The 17,647-nt window shown below is 33.7% G+C and overlaps 1 protein-coding gene across 4 annotated transcripts in view; it reads right to left on the bottom strand.

Annotated features, from left to right (window-relative positions):
• RANBP3L (RAN binding protein 3 like) overlaps positions 1 to 17,647 on the bottom strand; it is a 57,253-nt gene that overhangs the window by 12,559 nt on the left and 27,047 nt on the right. For all 4 annotated transcript variants that reach the window (XM_074282643.1, XM_074282645.1, XM_074282646.1 and 1 more), the window contains 5 exons: positions 14,883 to 14,986; positions 13,517 to 13,601; positions 11,617 to 11,719; positions 11,059 to 11,183; positions 7,904 to 8,024 (listed from right to left, as the gene is read on the bottom strand). In XM_074282643.1, coding sequence (XP_074138744.1) covers positions 7,904 to 8,024; positions 11,059 to 11,183; positions 11,617 to 11,719; positions 13,517 to 13,601; positions 14,883 to 14,986 — 538 coding nt within the window. The remainder of the gene's footprint in view (positions 1 to 7,903; positions 8,025 to 11,058; positions 11,184 to 11,616; positions 11,720 to 13,516; positions 13,602 to 14,882; positions 14,987 to 17,647) is intronic.

Raw genomic sequence — 17,647 nt, 5'->3', positions numbered from 1 at the left:
CCTCTGGGTACAATAATCTTTCTAGGCCTTTGCTTCATTGCACCTTGCATAGACCTCTTAAAACTGAGTTTGACCCACCTTCCTAATCCTAAACTTCATCTATGCTCTTCAGTTTGGTCTGATGCCAAGGAAAATGACCCAACAGCTCTCTATCCCTTTTTTATATAAACTGACTCTTCAGCTATGATCTTTGCATGATATTCTTTTTTTTTTTTTTGTAGTTTAAAATATTTTATTTATTTGATTCATAAAGATATATGTGTGGTATGGAAATGGTGAGGGGTCACCATTTAATAAAAAAAGGCTGGAGAGAGCTCTAGAAAAAAATCAAAGTTTATTTTACATTCTCACAAGAAGGGTGTCCAACCCTTGGAGCAGACAATGGAAGAGAGGAAGCGCCTCCTGTGGGCAGGATCAGCATCTTTAATCCCTAACGCAAAACACCCCCTCCCACCACTGATTCTCATCCTCATTGACTGAGAGTTTTACATTCTAAACGGAAATCTACCCACGAAATTGAACTTAACCAATAAGTACATAGTTGCCCATATTTGGCTGAAATAGGGAGGAGATATCTTGAGAGGGGAATGCAATTATGCCCTTGACTCGATGTTCAGAGTCCTTCAGGCCTACAAACACTGAAGTAGATGAAGCCTTACTCGATTTTCACAACTGTCTCGAAAGATCTCACCTCATCTCATTCATATACATATATACATATGAAAATAATATGTGTGTATGAAGAGTCTGTATAATCCAAAAGAGTGAATTCTGTTGTATTATAAACCTAAACCTTATTTTCCACTGTATTTTTATTTGCATGATATTCATGATGTTGTTATCTGCTAATTTGGCTTCCAATTCAGAACTCTGATGTCCTAAGTATACGTATAACCTGATATAATATAGAAACACCCTACAAAATGGTAAAACTGGGCACCCAGAATAAAAATGTCTTGTTGCCACTCATTGGCCTGATGCATATACTACAAAAAGTAAAACAAAGGGCTGACAATCAATCTTTTGAATGCTAGTTGAGCAACTAAACAATCAGATTTAAGAAATAGGCAAATGAAAAAGTGAATCTGCCTTCTAAGAGTCTGAGCCATAATATTACCATGGTCATTTGTTTTGTTTTTGAGGCAAGCAGGTTAAATAACTTGTCCAGGTTCATGTAGCTAGTTATGTGTCTGAGGCCAGATTTGAACTCAAGTCATTTCCACTCCAGGGTTGGTACTGTATGCACTGTGCTACCTAGCTGTCACCATTTTATTTTAAATGCTTGTTTGTTTTTTGGGGGGAGACTCAATTATCTAAGTCATTTCTATAACATATTTACATGTAAGCAGCGAGGTGACAGAATGCTGAGCCTGGAGTCAAGAAAACCCAAGTTCAAATTTGACCTCAGACACTTATTATCTATGAAATAGTACTCTAGGCAAGTAACGAAACTTCTGTTTGTCTCAGTTTCCTCCACAGTAAAATGTGGATATTAATAGTATTTCCCTCACAGGGCTGTTGTGAGAATCAAATGAGATAATTATTGTAAAGCATTTAACACAGTCCCAGCACATAAGAGGTCCTATAGAAATGCTTCTTTCATTCCATTTACTTCTCGCTAGAGTTAACTCACTGTATCACTCTGCACTATATTTTTAGAAAAGTTTACAATTATAATCTTAACTAGGAATTTAGGTATTTGGGCAAATTCCCCTAGGGGGAGAAGTTTAAGATATTACTACTCCTTTGATTGGCTGAAGAAGATAGAAATCCGAGGAGTGAGAAGATTCTGAACCTACAAGGTCAAGGTGTTAGAAGGGGCAGAAGTTGGGGTGGAGAAAAAGATTATAAGAGTTGAAGTTATTGAAAAAGAAGGACAAATGCTTCATACATGATAAAAATGCAAATCCATACAAGTTAGAGTGAGTTTTAGAAGTGGAAGAGAAGTATTTAATGAATAATGGAGGTCCAGGCAGGGTCTGAAAGTTCCAATAGGGAGCAAGGAGTGTTAGAGCTTCTCCTCAGGCCCTTATCAGAGAGAGATAGAGACCTAGAGAGAGAAAAGGAACAGGAAGCTTTGAGAAGATACTAATATTAAGTGGCTTCAGGAAAAAAAAAAAAAAAAAAAGCTGATTTCAATGAGTACTAGAAAATGAGAGGAGGTGATAGAAAAAGATCTAGGGGAAGGAGAGTTTAATAACAATAGAGATGAGCTCCAGAAGGGAGAGTAGAAATGGAAATATGGGGAACATGGAAAGATTTCAGAATTTTGATTAATATATTGATCAATCATAACTTCAGAGAACTCACAGTGAAGCATCCAGAGGCTATCTGTTCCTTCCATAGAATAAGAAAGAAGAGTTGATATAATTTTTCCATTAATAATACATTTAAAAAAGAAAAAATAAAGGAAGGAAAAATAGAGGAGGTTAGGAACTAGAGAGGATATGTTCTGAGCTTATCTCGAGAGGAAAGTTTGATGGCTAAAACATACAGTATTTGTTACTGTCATATCTTCTCCTTCCACATGATCTTGGATATCCTGTATAATACAGGATACAAATCTCCAAGCCACATAGCAAGTTAAGGGAGATCTACATAAGGGGGGAGGTCAAGTCCTAGGGGAGAAGCAAAATGGCAAAAGGAGAGTTGGACTGACTGCTTAAGTATCAGTGTTGGAGACACAGACCTGGATGTCCCATGCTAAGTCTAATTGTAGCAATTGGTGTGATGTATAAAAATAAGATTAGATAAGCAGAAAGTATATATTTGCAAAGAAAACAGAGGGAGGAAGAAGAACATAAAGAAAGAGAAGAAAAGAAGGAGGAAAAGAGGAAGAAGGAGGAGGAGGAAGAGAAAGAAAACAACACCTAGAACAAGAAGAAGAAGAGGAATAATACAAGGAACAATAACAACAATAACGACAAAGAATAATAGCAAGAAAAAGAGGGGAAGGAAGAAGTTGAACGGTATAATACATTTTAAATTATTTTCCTTTCCTTTTCTAAGATATTAGGAATTTGGAACTGCTAAATTTTTAAAAGCCTTGTTTTTAGGTGCTACTTTGAAAAAAAAATCATAGTCATTGATCTAGAGATAAAGCGGACTTCAGAAGCTATCTGGTCCGACCTCTTAGCTTCAGAGATGACAACCAAGGCTGGGGAGGTTAAGTGACTTGTCCCAGGATCACACAGGAAGCAAATATCAAAAGCAGGGATTTGAATCCTGATTTTGTGGTTCCTTAGCCAGAACTCTTCCCACTGTACCAGAGATAAAGTGATTTATTTTTTCAATCTAAGTAAATATTATCCATCTTTTAATGCTCAACACATATTTTACTTCATATGATTATGGATTCAAAGAAGGAAGGGAACTTAGAAGCTGTAGAGTCCAATTTATTCATTTTATAACTAAGAAAAATGAAGCAGAGAGGTCAAGGAAATTGTTTGATATCATACAACTAATAAGTCTTTGAGACTGGATTCAAATCCAGGTCTTTCTGGCTTGAAGGCTGATTTTCTATTTTCCCATTCGGCCTCTCATCATTGTTGTTTAAACTTATTTAATTCTTCTCCCCAATTGATAAATTATCAAAGGATTAAAACAAGCAGTTTTCAGAAGATATCCAAACTATTGACAATCATATTTTAAAATGCTTTAAGTCACTAATAATTAGAGAAATGTCAATTAAAACAACTTGAGGTTCTGTTTCACACCCATCAGATTGGCAAAGTTGACCCAAAAAATAGAATGACAAATGCTGCAGGAAAACAGGCTCATTAATACATGATTAATAGATCTGTGAACTGGTCTAATCATTCTAGAAAGCCATTGAATTAAGCCTCCCAAAAAATCAAGTCATTCTTACCTACCCTTTGATCCAGTTATATGAACACTAGGCCTATATGACAAACAGATCAAAGAAAAAGGAAAAAGAATTCACATATTCAAAAATATTTATAACAACTCTTTTTGGTAGCACAGAATTGGAAACTAAGGAGTCTATCAGTTAAGAAAAGGGCTAAATGAGCTAGAGCATACACAAATGATAAAATGCTTTTTTGTTGTAAGAGATGATGAAAGAGGATGGTTTCAAAGAAACATTAAAAGGTTTGTATAAATTGATACAAAGTAAGGTAAACCAGAGGAAGGACAATTTATACAAGGCAGCAATAATGTAAAGGCAAACAAATCTGAAAGAATAAGGAATTCTGATTAATACAATGACTAATAACAATTTTAGAGTATTCAAGATTAATACTTTCCTTTTAATAAAGAGGTGATTAATTCAGAATGAAGAGTTTTCTCTCTCTGCCACCCCATACATACATATGTATGTATATATCTAAACACAAATATTTGGACATGGGCAATATGGGAATTTGTTTTGCTTCACTATACAAGTTTACAACAAGGGTTTTATTTTATATTATTTTGCATTCTCGGGGGAAGAGATGGAAGGGAAAGAATTTGGATCAGAAAATAAAATAAAATTGAATTTAAAAACAAAATAATTTAACCATGCCTGTTGAAAGTCTTTTCTCTTTCTATACATGTCCCTGACAGTAGGTTCTTCTACATCACAAGGTGCTATGCATATATATAGTACTGAAGGTCATTCAGTAAATATTTTTGAATGTGTGGCTTTCTATCTCAGACAAATATACTGGCATTTTTGAATTCAGAGTCAGTATTGTGAAGTCTTATTTCTGGTTCTGCCTTAATTTGCAGCTATGTTAACCACTATGGCATTTTGCTTCTCTTTTCTCTGTCCCCTGTTGTGCTGCTCTGGAATTCCAGGAAGCAAAGGAATTCTAACAGCCGCCTTGATTCTTGCTCTGGAAAAATTGAGTCAACAAAACATGTCCTGCAATATAAACAAAGGGGCTTAACGTAGCTGTAATTTCTCTGAAGGCTTGTGCCTGTGACCAAAATTATAGTATTTGGGTATGTTGCTTCAGGGTCAAGCCTGAGGAGATCATAGTAAGGGTCAAATTTCCCCTAAGAGGTCATTCATTCATCAGAACAGCTGAACTGAATGTTCAATACACACTAGAAAAAAATACTTAATCACTAGAAAGAGTCCCCATCTACCTAAACCCACTTTTTTTTTTCTTTTCCAATGAAGTTGTTCACAATTATATCTTCTTTCACAAATAGTTTTCATGGTAAAATATGAACTTTCCCACAAAGTCCTATGTTGCTGCCTCATGACATACATGAGATTATGGATTCTGGAAGAATACTAAGGCATTGTGAAATAAGCTCTGGCTAATTTTACCAAGGAAGTTATCCAGCTGCTCTAGGCAATGGCCCAGAAAGAGAATTTGTAATTAGAGTTTATCTAGCTTAGTATAGAGAAGCATATCACCAGAAAGCCAACCAGTAGCTAGCTAATATTTTGGCTTTGATAAGCTATGAAACAGATAAAGAAGATTATTCAATCCAAAAAATCTCCATCTTTTTGTCTTGACAGTAGTAAAGTTGAGAAAAATGGAAGGGGTAGAGTAGGTAATGGAGAGCAGAGGGCACTAACTCTCCAGGAGTTCTCAAACTACTGCCCATGGGCCAGATGCAGCCTGCTGAGGATGTTTATGTGGCCCACCCAGTTATGGCAAATGGGCTGAGGGGCGGAGACAGAGTGTGAGTTTTTGTTTTTACTATAGTCCGGCCCTCCAACAGTCTGAAGGACAGTGAACTGGCCCCCTATTTAAAAAGTTTGAGGACCACTATACTTGGACTAGCTGCAAATACTAACTTAATTCTTGGAATCCTTTATATTGATTTTCATTCAATGATCTTATTTAAGGAACTGACTAATAACCATATTAATATTTGAAAATAAATGAAAACATTTCTCAAATATATAAAGACCTGAATAAAATGCATAAAAATAAGAGCCATTCCTCAACTAGTAAATGATCAAAAGAAATGGACAATTTTCAGCTGAAGTAATCAATGCAATCTATAGCCATATGAAAAAATTACTCTAACTCAGTATTGATTGGAGAAATGAAAATTACAACCGTTCTGGGATACCAAATCAAGCCTATTAGATTGACCAATAGAACAAAAAGTTGAAAATGACAACCGGAGAAGGAGATGTGGGAAAAATGAGACATTAATGCATTGTTGAGTTGTGGATTGATTCAAACATTCTGTAGAGAAATTTGGAACTATGCCCAAGCTATATAAGCATGCATACTTTTTGACCTAGCAATATCACTAGTAAATCTGTATCCCAAAAGACATAAAAAACAAAATAGAAAAAGACTTATGTGAACAAAAATATTTATAGCAGATCTTTTGGGGACAGAGAATTGAACATTGAAGGGATGCCTATCAAATGGGGAATGGCTGAACAAATTGTGGTATGTGATTATGATATAAAACCATTGCGCTATAAGAAATGATGAACAGTATGTAGTCAGAAAAACCTGAAAAAAAGAATGAATGCAAAGTGAAAAGTACTATGTACAAAATAATAGCAATATTGTAAGATGATCAGTTGTGAAGGACAGTTATTTTCAGCAATAAAATGTTTCAAAATAACTCTAAAGTACTTTTGATGAAAAATGTTGTACATCCTCAGAGAAAGAATTGATGATAGCTGAATACAGATTTTTATCTTTATTTTTCTTAACTTTTTTTTCTACTCCTCTCTCCCTCCCTCTCCCTCTCCTTTTTTCTCCTTCTCTCTCTCTCTTTCTCTCCCCGCCCCCCCAATCCTTTCTTTCTTTCTTACTATCTATTACCATTTATACTTTAAGGGATTGAGGTACTAATGGGTTGTGTTTGCTTCTGCCAATCTTAGTACCATTGTTCCAATATTCCACTGAGCTTCATAGCAGTCATACCGTTATTTTCAATTTTATTTGCAACTTCATAGGATCATAGATTTAGAGTGGGAAGAGACCTTCTAGATCATCTGTTCCAGATCCTTTACTTCACAGATGAAGAATCCATCTATCTCACATATGCATGGATTCACAATCATGATATATATCATATATAAAATGTCACCCTTTGATGCACACCTATAAATTTCAAAAATGAATCAATTATTCAGACAACTGTTAATTTTGTCCATGTCCCATTCTGCACACTCAACTCTCTACTAGGTCACAAGCCCCCTGGGTTATATTTTGCACTGCCATGCTAAACACAGTCAATTGACTTCAATGATTTAATTTTCTTTAAGTAGCTGGAGAAATTAGTAATGCTATCTAACAACTGTAGGCTTAGCTGTCAGCATTATAATTTGGGTAGCCTTAGAGTCTAATGACAAAAATGCACTACTCCCTCCCCTAGATGACAGGGAATCCCATATATATTAAATGTGTTACAGTATAACCTAGATACAATATATGTGTGTACATCCAATGGGATGAACTTATTTCTTACCACAGAAGAAATCATTTAAGAATCAGTAATCCATATACAGTAAGATGATCAACAACTTAGAGAAATGGTCAAAATTAATATGAGTTTAGATGAGAAGGAACATCCAATCTAGCTTCTGATATTTATGTAAATGTGTGAACCTGAGCAAATCACTTGACCTTTGTTTGCCTCAGCTTCCTCACCTATAAAATGGGAATAATACTAAGACCTACTTTTCAGGGTTATTGTGGGGATCAAATGAAATAATATCTGTAAAGCATTTTTTAAACCTTAAAGTATTTACATAAATGCTAGTTATTATTATTGTCATTAAGATATGCTCTCCACCCAGATCCTATTCATATAAACGTTTCAGACATACTGCTTAAATAAAGTGAAATCTACATATATTAAAATTTGTATCTCTAAGAAATGTATCATCCTCTGAGTTATATATGCCCCAAATCCTATTTGCCCAGATAAACATGATTTAGTTACAAATAAATTTAATTTTCCTTACTCAGCCTTGACTGTAGCATCCCAGAGTTATTGTTTGCTGTGTCATTAAGTCTCAACATTCCTCTGCCTTTTTCAGTCCAAGATTGTGTTATTTTTTTAAATATAAAGAGTTTACAGTTGATCTAAATGAAAAATAAAAACAAAGACAACTTGTCATATTGGTAGATTTGCTCTGAATCAAGTATCTTATATAAATCCAATTTTACATGGTCTCAATGTAATGAAAGCTGGGAATCTGTGACAAACAGGAATTAAATTTAAGATGTCCTATAATAAAAAGCAAATGACACCTTAAGAGTAGCCCAACCACTCCAATTTACTGTTTAAGCTAAATGTCAGAAGGTCCTGGAAAAGGAAGAGAAGAAGAAAGAGAAAGGAGAAGTTTTGGGAGAAGCAGACTTTGGGATTTGAAAACATTTGCATGGTTGCATTAAATTTTATTTCATATCCTTGAATTTAGAACCATGAAACTTTTATGCAAATATGCACAAATAATAATCAAATTAAAGCATTCAACATGGGTCAACATAGGCAAATGAGGGGAATTTTTATTTGAACAAAATGTCAAATTCACTTAGGGGAAAGAACTTTGTCAAGGTAAAAGAAACAAAAAACAGCCAACAGTGGAAAGAGTGCCAGGAATCAGAAAGACCTTCAAATTTGACTTTAGACATTTGCTAACTATTTGACCCTGGACAGGTCACTAAACTCTGTTTGCCTCAGTTTCCTCATCTGTAAAATGAGGATAATAATGGTATCTATCTTCCTCAGTTGTTGTGAGGAACAGTAAGATAATAATTGGAAAGTACATAGCACAGTACCTAGCACATAGTAAAGGGCATATAAATGCTTATTATTATTATTTTTTTTAATTAAAGCTTTTTATTTTTAAAACATATACATAATTTTCTTTTTTTATTATAGCTTTTTATTTATGATATATGCATGGGTAATTTTACAGCATTGACAATTGTCAAGCCTTTTGTTCCAATTTTTCTCCTCTTTCCTCTTCCCCCCTCCCCCAGATGACAGGTTGCCAATACAACATATACATAATTTTCAACATTCACCCTTATAAAACCTTGTGTTGCAAATTTTTTTCTCTTTCCTTCTCCCTCACCTTCTCTCCTAGATGGCAAGTAATCCAATATATTAAACATGTGTATTTCTTCTATGTGTATTTCCACAGTTAACATGCTGCCTCCCCCCAAAAAAAAGTCAGATCAAAAAGGGAAAAAATGAGAAAGAAAACAAAATGTAAGCAAAAAACAACAACAAAAGTGAAAATACTATGTTTTGATCCATACTCAGTTCCCACAGTTCTTTTTCTGGGTAGACGGCTCTCTTTATGACAAGACCATTGGAACTGGCCTGAATCATCTCTCTACTGAAAAGAGCCACATCCATCAAATTGATCATAGTATAATCTTGTTGCCATGTACAATGTTCTCCTGGTTCTAGACACTTCATTCAGTATCAGTTCATGTAAGTCTCTCCAGGCCTCTCTGAAATTATCCTGCTCATCATTTTTTTATGGAAAAATAATATTCCATAACATTCATATACTATAACTTATTCAGCTACTCTCCAACTGATGGGCATCCACTCAGTTTCCAGTTCCTTGCCACTACAAAAAAAACTGCTACAAAGATTTTTGCACATGTGGGTCCTTTTCCCTTTATTATGATTTCTTTGGGATACAAATCCAGTTGAGACACTGTTGGATCCAAAGGCATATACAGTTTGATAGTTTGGACACAGTTTCATATTGTTCTCTAGGATGGTTGGATCAGTTCACAAATCCACCAACAATGTATTAGTGTCCCAGTTTTCCCACATCCCTTCCAACATTCATCATCTTTTCCTGTCATTTTAGCCATTCTGAGAAATGTGTAGTGGTACCTCAAAGTTGTTTTAATTTGCACTTCTTTGATCAATAGTGATTTAGAACATTTTTTTCATACAACTAGAAATGGTTTTAATTTCTTCATCTGAAAATTATCTGTTCATATCAATTGACCATTTATCAATTGGAGAATGGCTTGTGCTCTTATAAGTTTAAGTCAATTCTCTATATATTTTAGAAATGAAGCCTTTATCAGATTTTTTCCCATTTTACTGCTTCCCTTCTAATCCTGTCTGCATTGGTTTTGTTTGTACAAAAACTTCTTGCCTTAATACAATCAAAATTATCCATTTTGCATTCCATAATATACTTTAGTTCTTCTTTGACTACAAATTCCTTCCTTTTCCATAGATCTGAGAGATAGACTATCCTTTGTTATTTTAATTGGTCTTTATGTCTAAATCATGAATCCATTTCAACCTTATCTTAGTATAGGGTGTTAGGTGTGGTCAATGCCTAATTTCTGCCATACTAATTTCCGATTTTCCCAGCAATTTTTGTCAAACAATGAGTTCTTATCCCAGAAGCTGGGGTCTTTGGGTTTATCAAACACTAGATTATTATAGTCATTGATTAGTGTATCTTGTGAACTTAACCTATTCCACTGATTGACTACTCTGTTTCTTAGCCAGCACCAAGTGTTTTTGATGATTGCTATTTTATAATGTAATTTTAGGTCTGGTACAGCTAGGCCATCTTCATTTGCAATAAATATTTATTAATAATATTGCTATCATAATATCAATAATTATTGTATTTATTAATGCTTTTATTATGTCATAATATTATTGTTGATTCCTATATTTTTATCTTGGATGTAAGCCATCTTTTCATTTGCATTTCATAATATTTTATAAAATATTGATATATTTCTTTCACAACTATATAATTATAGCATTAACTATAAAACTATAAAAACAGCTACAATTGATTATTTTGTTTTGTTTTCATTTTTATGTCCTAAGTCTTATATCAATTTAAATCACTGATATATTTGAGTATGTGAAAGGTAGGACTTACTATAATATAAAATGCTAGAGTATCTTTTTTTCCCTTTAGAAACTAACAGAAACTCATTGTGAACAAGCCCTTTTCCTTTAAGAAGCAAAAATCCAAGTAAAATGTTGGTTTGATCTAGTTCAAAATCAATATCAATTTACAAGCTTTTTCAGGGAAAGATACTGTCATCCTTCATCTTCAAAGATGACCCTCCTAATGATTATCAGGCATAGGGATGCTGACAAACTGACCTTTAACACATTATGCTCTTTTTCCTCTCCTGTTATAACTTCAATTTTCTCCAGTATACATTTTGATGATGGCTTGGAGGAGAATGTGGCTGCTGATTCTTTCAGAGTTGTGTTTTTACAAGAGTCTAATTCCAAGAGAAAATGAAAATAAATCAGTCTTCACACTGTGGTTAACTGCCATTCTTAGAAGATGTCTTTTGTTGATAAAAATTAACATTAGTATTGTTTTGGCCATCAATTACCTCTTACTTCCATAATAATCTTACTTCTATGAATTAAGCTTAAAGACTAGTTGAGTTTTTAAATAAAAACTTCTTACATGACATTAATTCAAATTACATGGCATTTAACAATTCAAAAGGGTTAAATATTAATTTTGTTTATTTTCTATGTACATTATTTTAAAATATTTTAAATCATATGTGTGTACTACTAATATCTTGAATATATCTAATTTGATTCTAAAATGAGTTATTATTAATAATACTTATGTATATGTAATTTCACCATAGATAAAATGTAGATAGGAGAGGAAAAACAGAAAAAAAGAATTCTTACTTGTACATGAAAAGTGGAGGGAAAATGATAGCGTAGAAGAGAATGGCTTTTCCTTACTATACATATCCTTTTCTTGGTGAAGGTCAATGGATTTTTGTGGACTCTAGAAAACAAGATACATTCCTTAATGCTGAACTTTAGATACACTGATTCAAAAGTTTTTGTTTTTGTAAGTGTGTATGTGTGTGTGTGCACACACTCACAGCATGTGCAACAATTTCTAATCAAATTAGCTTTTTTCCTTATCAGTATCATATAATGAAATAATGATATGAATATCATTCCTGATTAGTAAACATTTATTAAACAATTTTTACCCTTGATTCCATCTCTTACAGTCTCCTGTGGAAACTTCAATCATTCCTTCTTTTTTTCATTTGCTACCTTTTCTCATTTACTTGTTCTTTCTCTAGTGCCTACTAATATGCAACAAGACTTCTCTATCTCTCATAAAACAAAAATGAAAACCTCTCCATTTGACTTTGTCATCTCCTCTAAATTTCATTCTATATGTCTTTCCCCATACCAACTAAAACCTTTGCAAGTATTACCTATGCTCTTGTGTCTCTTTCTTATTGTTTTTCTTGTCCTTGAACTCCTTTCATTCTGACTGCCAAATTCTTCACTAAAATAGCTCTTTCCAAAGTTATCTACAATCTCTTAACTCCTCTTCTATTTCAAGATTTTTTTTGATATTTATTCAAGAAATGGATTCTTTCTTCCTTTTCTCTTTTTAAAAATTCCTTTCTTTCTTTCCAGGACCAACTTGGGTACTGTTTCCTACAGGAAGTTTCCTCCATCTTTAATGCCCAAGTGAAAGATATCTCTTTTTTACTTAAATTTCCCTTTTAGCCTGAACCTCATACTTTCATATTTATTTTACTTTTCCTTGTATTGGTAGTTGTAGTTTTTGTATTCATACCTCCCTTGTTGTTGTTAGCTTATTGTTGCCCCACAAGTGTCTTACTCTCAATACAGAAATGATCTGTGATTTCTTAGGACCAAGACTCCCTTCACTTTGTTCTTATTGTTGTTGTTCAGTCATTTGGTCATGTTTGACACTTTGTGACCCTGTGGACCATAGTATGCCATGGGGTTTTTTTTGTTTTTTTTTTTGGCAAAGGTACTAGAGTGGTTTGCCCTTTCCTTTGTCAAGTCCCTCCACCCACTCAGTATGTAACTTAGAACTTATTTTTTGAGAGTTGCTGAAGGCTTAAACAAATTAAGTGACTTACTCCTCGTCCCACAACTAGTATTTCTTTTGTGTATAAATGGCATTTAATAAGTATTTTATAAAATTTAATCCAACACAATACCTGTACAAGAAGTAATAAAATTCTCTTTTTCTGAGTTTATACTCCAGGAATAAGTCACTTACATGTATTCAACCTAAGTTTTCTGTCCCCTCACATTTCAATGGTAATTATAATGGTTTTCATTTCTGTTCTTCAAGAGAGCATTGTTTTGTGAGGATTCATTAGCAAATGATTAAAAAGCAGTTTGCTGATGTTCAGTGCCATTGAAATATGTTAAATACCAATTCTATTACCAATTGAGCATATCTAAGTGTCTTTAGTCCTATTGAGATTTACCCCTCCCCCCCAAAATTGTATCTTGATTAACACATGCCAAAGCACTTATATAACAGTATTACAAATAATATATTGTAATTATGCTGTTCCTTTCCTCTAAGGTTTCTAAGCTATTATCCTAATAACTAGAATATGTTTCCCATGAGGTTCCTTTTGTTCAAAGGGGAAAAAAGCATATCATTTCAACCAAGAGAGCTAAAAAAGTATATTAGAATTTATCTATTGTTTTGATGATGTTGCTATTAGAAGCTCTAAAATGAAAATTTTCTTATAAGTGATAATTGAATTTTCTAAGTATAAAATCTTACCAAAACTCTCTCATTCATGTTTTCTCCAAAAATGAAATCAAAACTATGGCTTTGTAAAGAATGTCTGTCTTCATTTGGTTGACTTCTGAGGAAAGAAATATGTATTTTTTTTAAGTACTAGTTTTCAAAATGTGATGATATTGACCATTCAAAATAGTTTTTGGAAAAAAGATGAAAAGACTAGATGACAATAGAAATTAGAACTGAAAACAATCTTATGTTGCAAATTCAAAACATACTATAGTTAATTTTGGATGTTAGGTTTGATGGAAGGGTGACAGAAGGCAACTATTGTGGATATTTTAAAGACTCTCACCTCTTCATTCTCTCCTCCCTATTTATCTTTCTTTATTTCTATCCCTGGGAAGCTAGCATTGTTTTCTACAAAATCCCCCTAAATCTAAAGAGCTCTGATGAGTTAATAATGCTTGATAGAAAATATGCCTAATATATTATCTCTAGAAGAAATTCTTTGTTTTAAAAAATACCTGTAGAGATAGGAGGCCAAAAGGATTAAATTTCTGAAAGTAGGATTTCAGCATCTGGACCAGGGGAAGTTTTTGAATTGGAGTGGATGGAGGGAAGGAAAGACGTTTCTACAATCTATATTTATATAGCAGAAGGGTTTCTTAAAAACATTGTAAAGTAGGTAATGTAAATATTATTCTGATTTTACAGGTGAGAAAACACAGTGACTTGTCCATGGTCACATAAGCACAACAATGATAATCATTATAGCTCAAGCTTGTACAACACTGCAAAGTTTACAGAGTACTTTACACATAATTATGTTCTTGCAACATATGAATTAGGTATGATTAAAATATGATCCAATTTTACAGATGAGAAATCTCAGAGAGCTTAAGTGACTTGTATCTGGTCACATTACTAGACTGAGGTCTCCTGTCATAGCATACCTATAGCTCAGTGAAATCTCTAGCTTGATTTACTTTGCCTTGACATCAAGCATTTCATCAGATAGTACAGATAAAAATTATTGTTTTCTTTCCTATCTCCTTTTCTCTGCCAGTGTTTTATGAAAGTAAGGCAATAATAAGGAAGCAGGAAAGAAAAAGAGAGTTTGGTAACCTGGATAATCTGCTCACAAATACATCAAAGTGTGAGTATTGTTTTTTGGCAGCTCGAAGTCCAAAGTCCAAACTAAGTCAAAACACTAAAAAGGATAGCATGAAATCCTCAAGAATCGTTTCAGAAGCATATGAAACACACACATAGATATACTGTAGTAATCTTAACAATTTATCTTTGTAATCTAAATTATTTTTCTTGAAGAGTTAAAAAACAAGGGAAATTAGGGCAAAAACATCAGAAATTATATTTAAATTGTTCTGTCCTATTAACTTACCTTATAGGGGTCGCATTTAAAAGAGGTGAGCCAGTAGATGATTTGACTAAGGGCTGAATACTTGTTGAATTCTCACTTGCCATGTGAGAATTCTCTTCAAAAAACTGAAGGAAAAAAAATACTATTCAGAAAAAAAAGATCATGTCAATTCTATTTCAGAAAGGGAACTAGAAACAAACTAAAATTTTAGTTTTTTTATTATAGCTTTTTATTTACAAGATATATGCATGGGTAATTTTTCAGCACTGACAATTGCAAAACATTTTTTTCCCAATTTTTCCCCTCCTTTCCCCCACTCCCTCCCCCAGATGTCAGGTAGTCCAATACATGTTAAATATGTTAAAGTATATGTTAAATACAATATATGTATACATGTCCATACAGTTATTTTGCTGTACAAAAAGAATCAGACTTTGAAATACTGTACAATTAGCCTGTGAAGGAAATCAAAAATGCAAGCAGACAAAAATAGAGAGATTGGGAATTCTATGTAGTGGTTCACCCTCATTTCCCAGAGTTCTTTATCTGGGTGTAGCTGGTTCAGTTCATTACTGCTCTATTGGAATTGATTTGATTCATCTCATTGTTGAAGAGGACCACGTCCAATAGAATTGATCATCATATAGTATTGTTGTTGAAGTATATAATGATCTCCTGGTCCTGTTCATTTCACTCAGCATCAGTTCATGTAAGTCTCTCCAGGGCTTTCTGAAATCATCCTGCTGGTTATTTCTTACAGAACAATAATATTCCATAATATTCACATACCACAATTTATTCAGCCATTCTCCACTTGAGGGGCAACCACTCAGTTTCCAGTTTCTATCCACTACAAAGAGGGCTGCCATTCTTACACATACGGGTCCCTTTCCCTTCTTTAATATCTCTTTGGGATATAAGCCCAGTAGTAGCACTGCTGGATCAAAGGGTATGCACAGTTTGATAACTTTTTGAGCATAGTTCCAAATTGCTCTCCAGAATGGCTAGATGGATTCACAATTCCACCAACAATGCATCAGTGTCCCAGTTTTCCCACACCCCTCCAACATTCCGCATTATCTTTCCCTGTCATTCTAGCCAATCTGACAGGTGTGTAGTGGTATCTCAGAGTTGTATTAATTTGCATAAAATTTTAATTTTTAAAAATCTTTTAACTGGTCAATTTTTGACTACTTAATGATCAAGTTGGGCCAAAAATATCATGTACCCTAATCAATTAACTAGGGAAAATATTGAAAATTAAAGGAACCTCTTTGAACTTTTAATTTTTAAATTAATTAACAGAAGTTAATTCTTATACCTGGATCAGTGATGCCACATCTCTAGACTATAAGATCAACACCTTTATTTCATGAGAAAAAATGCATGAATAAATGAATACATTCACAAAAGCATTTATCAAACCCTTAATAAATATATAGTATACTGTTAAGTGCTGGGTCTACAAATAGATAAGCAAGACTGTTTTTGTTCTCAAGGATTCATATTCTAGTGGAAGTGATAACACATATGAGACCTTAATTCTGTGAGATGTTTTATGGTTGCAAAGCAGGTTGTAAAATATATTTTTTGTTTCATTTCTACTGATAAAACACACTGGTTTTTCATGTTGACTATTTGACCATGCCAGGGACTTTGGTGATTAGAGCTTTCTTTTCTGAGGCTTCAGTAGCTGTGGCTACAGCACCCATGTAAGTAGTGAGTAGATTGCTTCTTCACATGCTCATAAAAATTGCTTTTTTTTTTTTTTTATGTGAGGGAGGGGGTAGAAGCAGGAACTGTGGTCTGGATGGTGTTCCTACAGCCAGGGCTCTTGATTTTACATATCCATTGATAGAAGTTGGTCAAAAGTTTGTGTTGTAGAAGAAGGTAAATCCTTCATAGTGATGGCTTCCCTCAGTGAGGGTCCTGGGTTGTCTCTACTGATGTCTGGGAGGAAGTGATCATTTTGGTAATGTTGGTGATTTAACTAGTGTAACATGTGTGGGCTCATGTATGTCCCTCAGGGTCCCTTCCTACTTCAGCTAGGATAACTTACCTGCTCTGAAGCCTCAATATTTGCAGCATCTTATTACTTTGCTCTTTTAATTAGTTAATTCTAATGTGTGAAGATATACATGTGGATATATTTATGTAGAATCATTTAAATTTGAATGGAAAGGTTCTGTAAATCACAAAATTCATACAAACACCACCCCCAACCTTCCCTCATTACTCAAAAAAAAAAAAAAAAAAATGAAGTCTGAATAAGTCAAGTGATTTGCCAAAGTCCAAAGCTAGCACTTTGTCAGAAGTAAGATTAATACCAAGTTAGCTGAATTTTCATTGAATTAATAAAATTGACTATTTTTGTTTTGATACTAATAACTTCATAGTGTTGCTCTCTATGAATGATTGAAAATTCATTCCAGTTCTTTTTTATGTAAAACATTGTTGTAATGAGGTATGAGAGGGAAATAATAACACTTAATCAATCCTCACTAATTTAAATGGAAACAGTTTTCTTGACTACTGTTAAAACTCTAACCTGGCCTCTTCTTACTTTTTAATGTTCTTACACCTTATAATTTTTTTTGAACTCTGAGATCTACCACACATTACTGTCTCCCAACTGAACATTTCCCCTTGCTATCCTCCAGATTTAAAATGTTCTCCCTTCCCATCTCTGCCTCTTAGCTTGCCTCAAGTTCAAGCTAAAATCTCAACTGCTACAAGATATCCTTGAATGCTAATATTTCCCTCTGAGATCATCTGCAATTTTCTCT

This window comes from Sminthopsis crassicaudata, chromosome 1 (genome assembly GCF_048593235.1).
Source record: "Sminthopsis crassicaudata isolate SCR6 chromosome 1, ASM4859323v1, whole genome shotgun sequence".
Classification (NCBI taxonomy): domain Eukaryota; kingdom Metazoa; phylum Chordata; class Mammalia; order Dasyuromorphia; family Dasyuridae; genus Sminthopsis; species Sminthopsis crassicaudata.
Note: the sequence above shows the minus strand (reverse complement) of the source record. Positions and strands in the feature narration are given on the sequence as shown.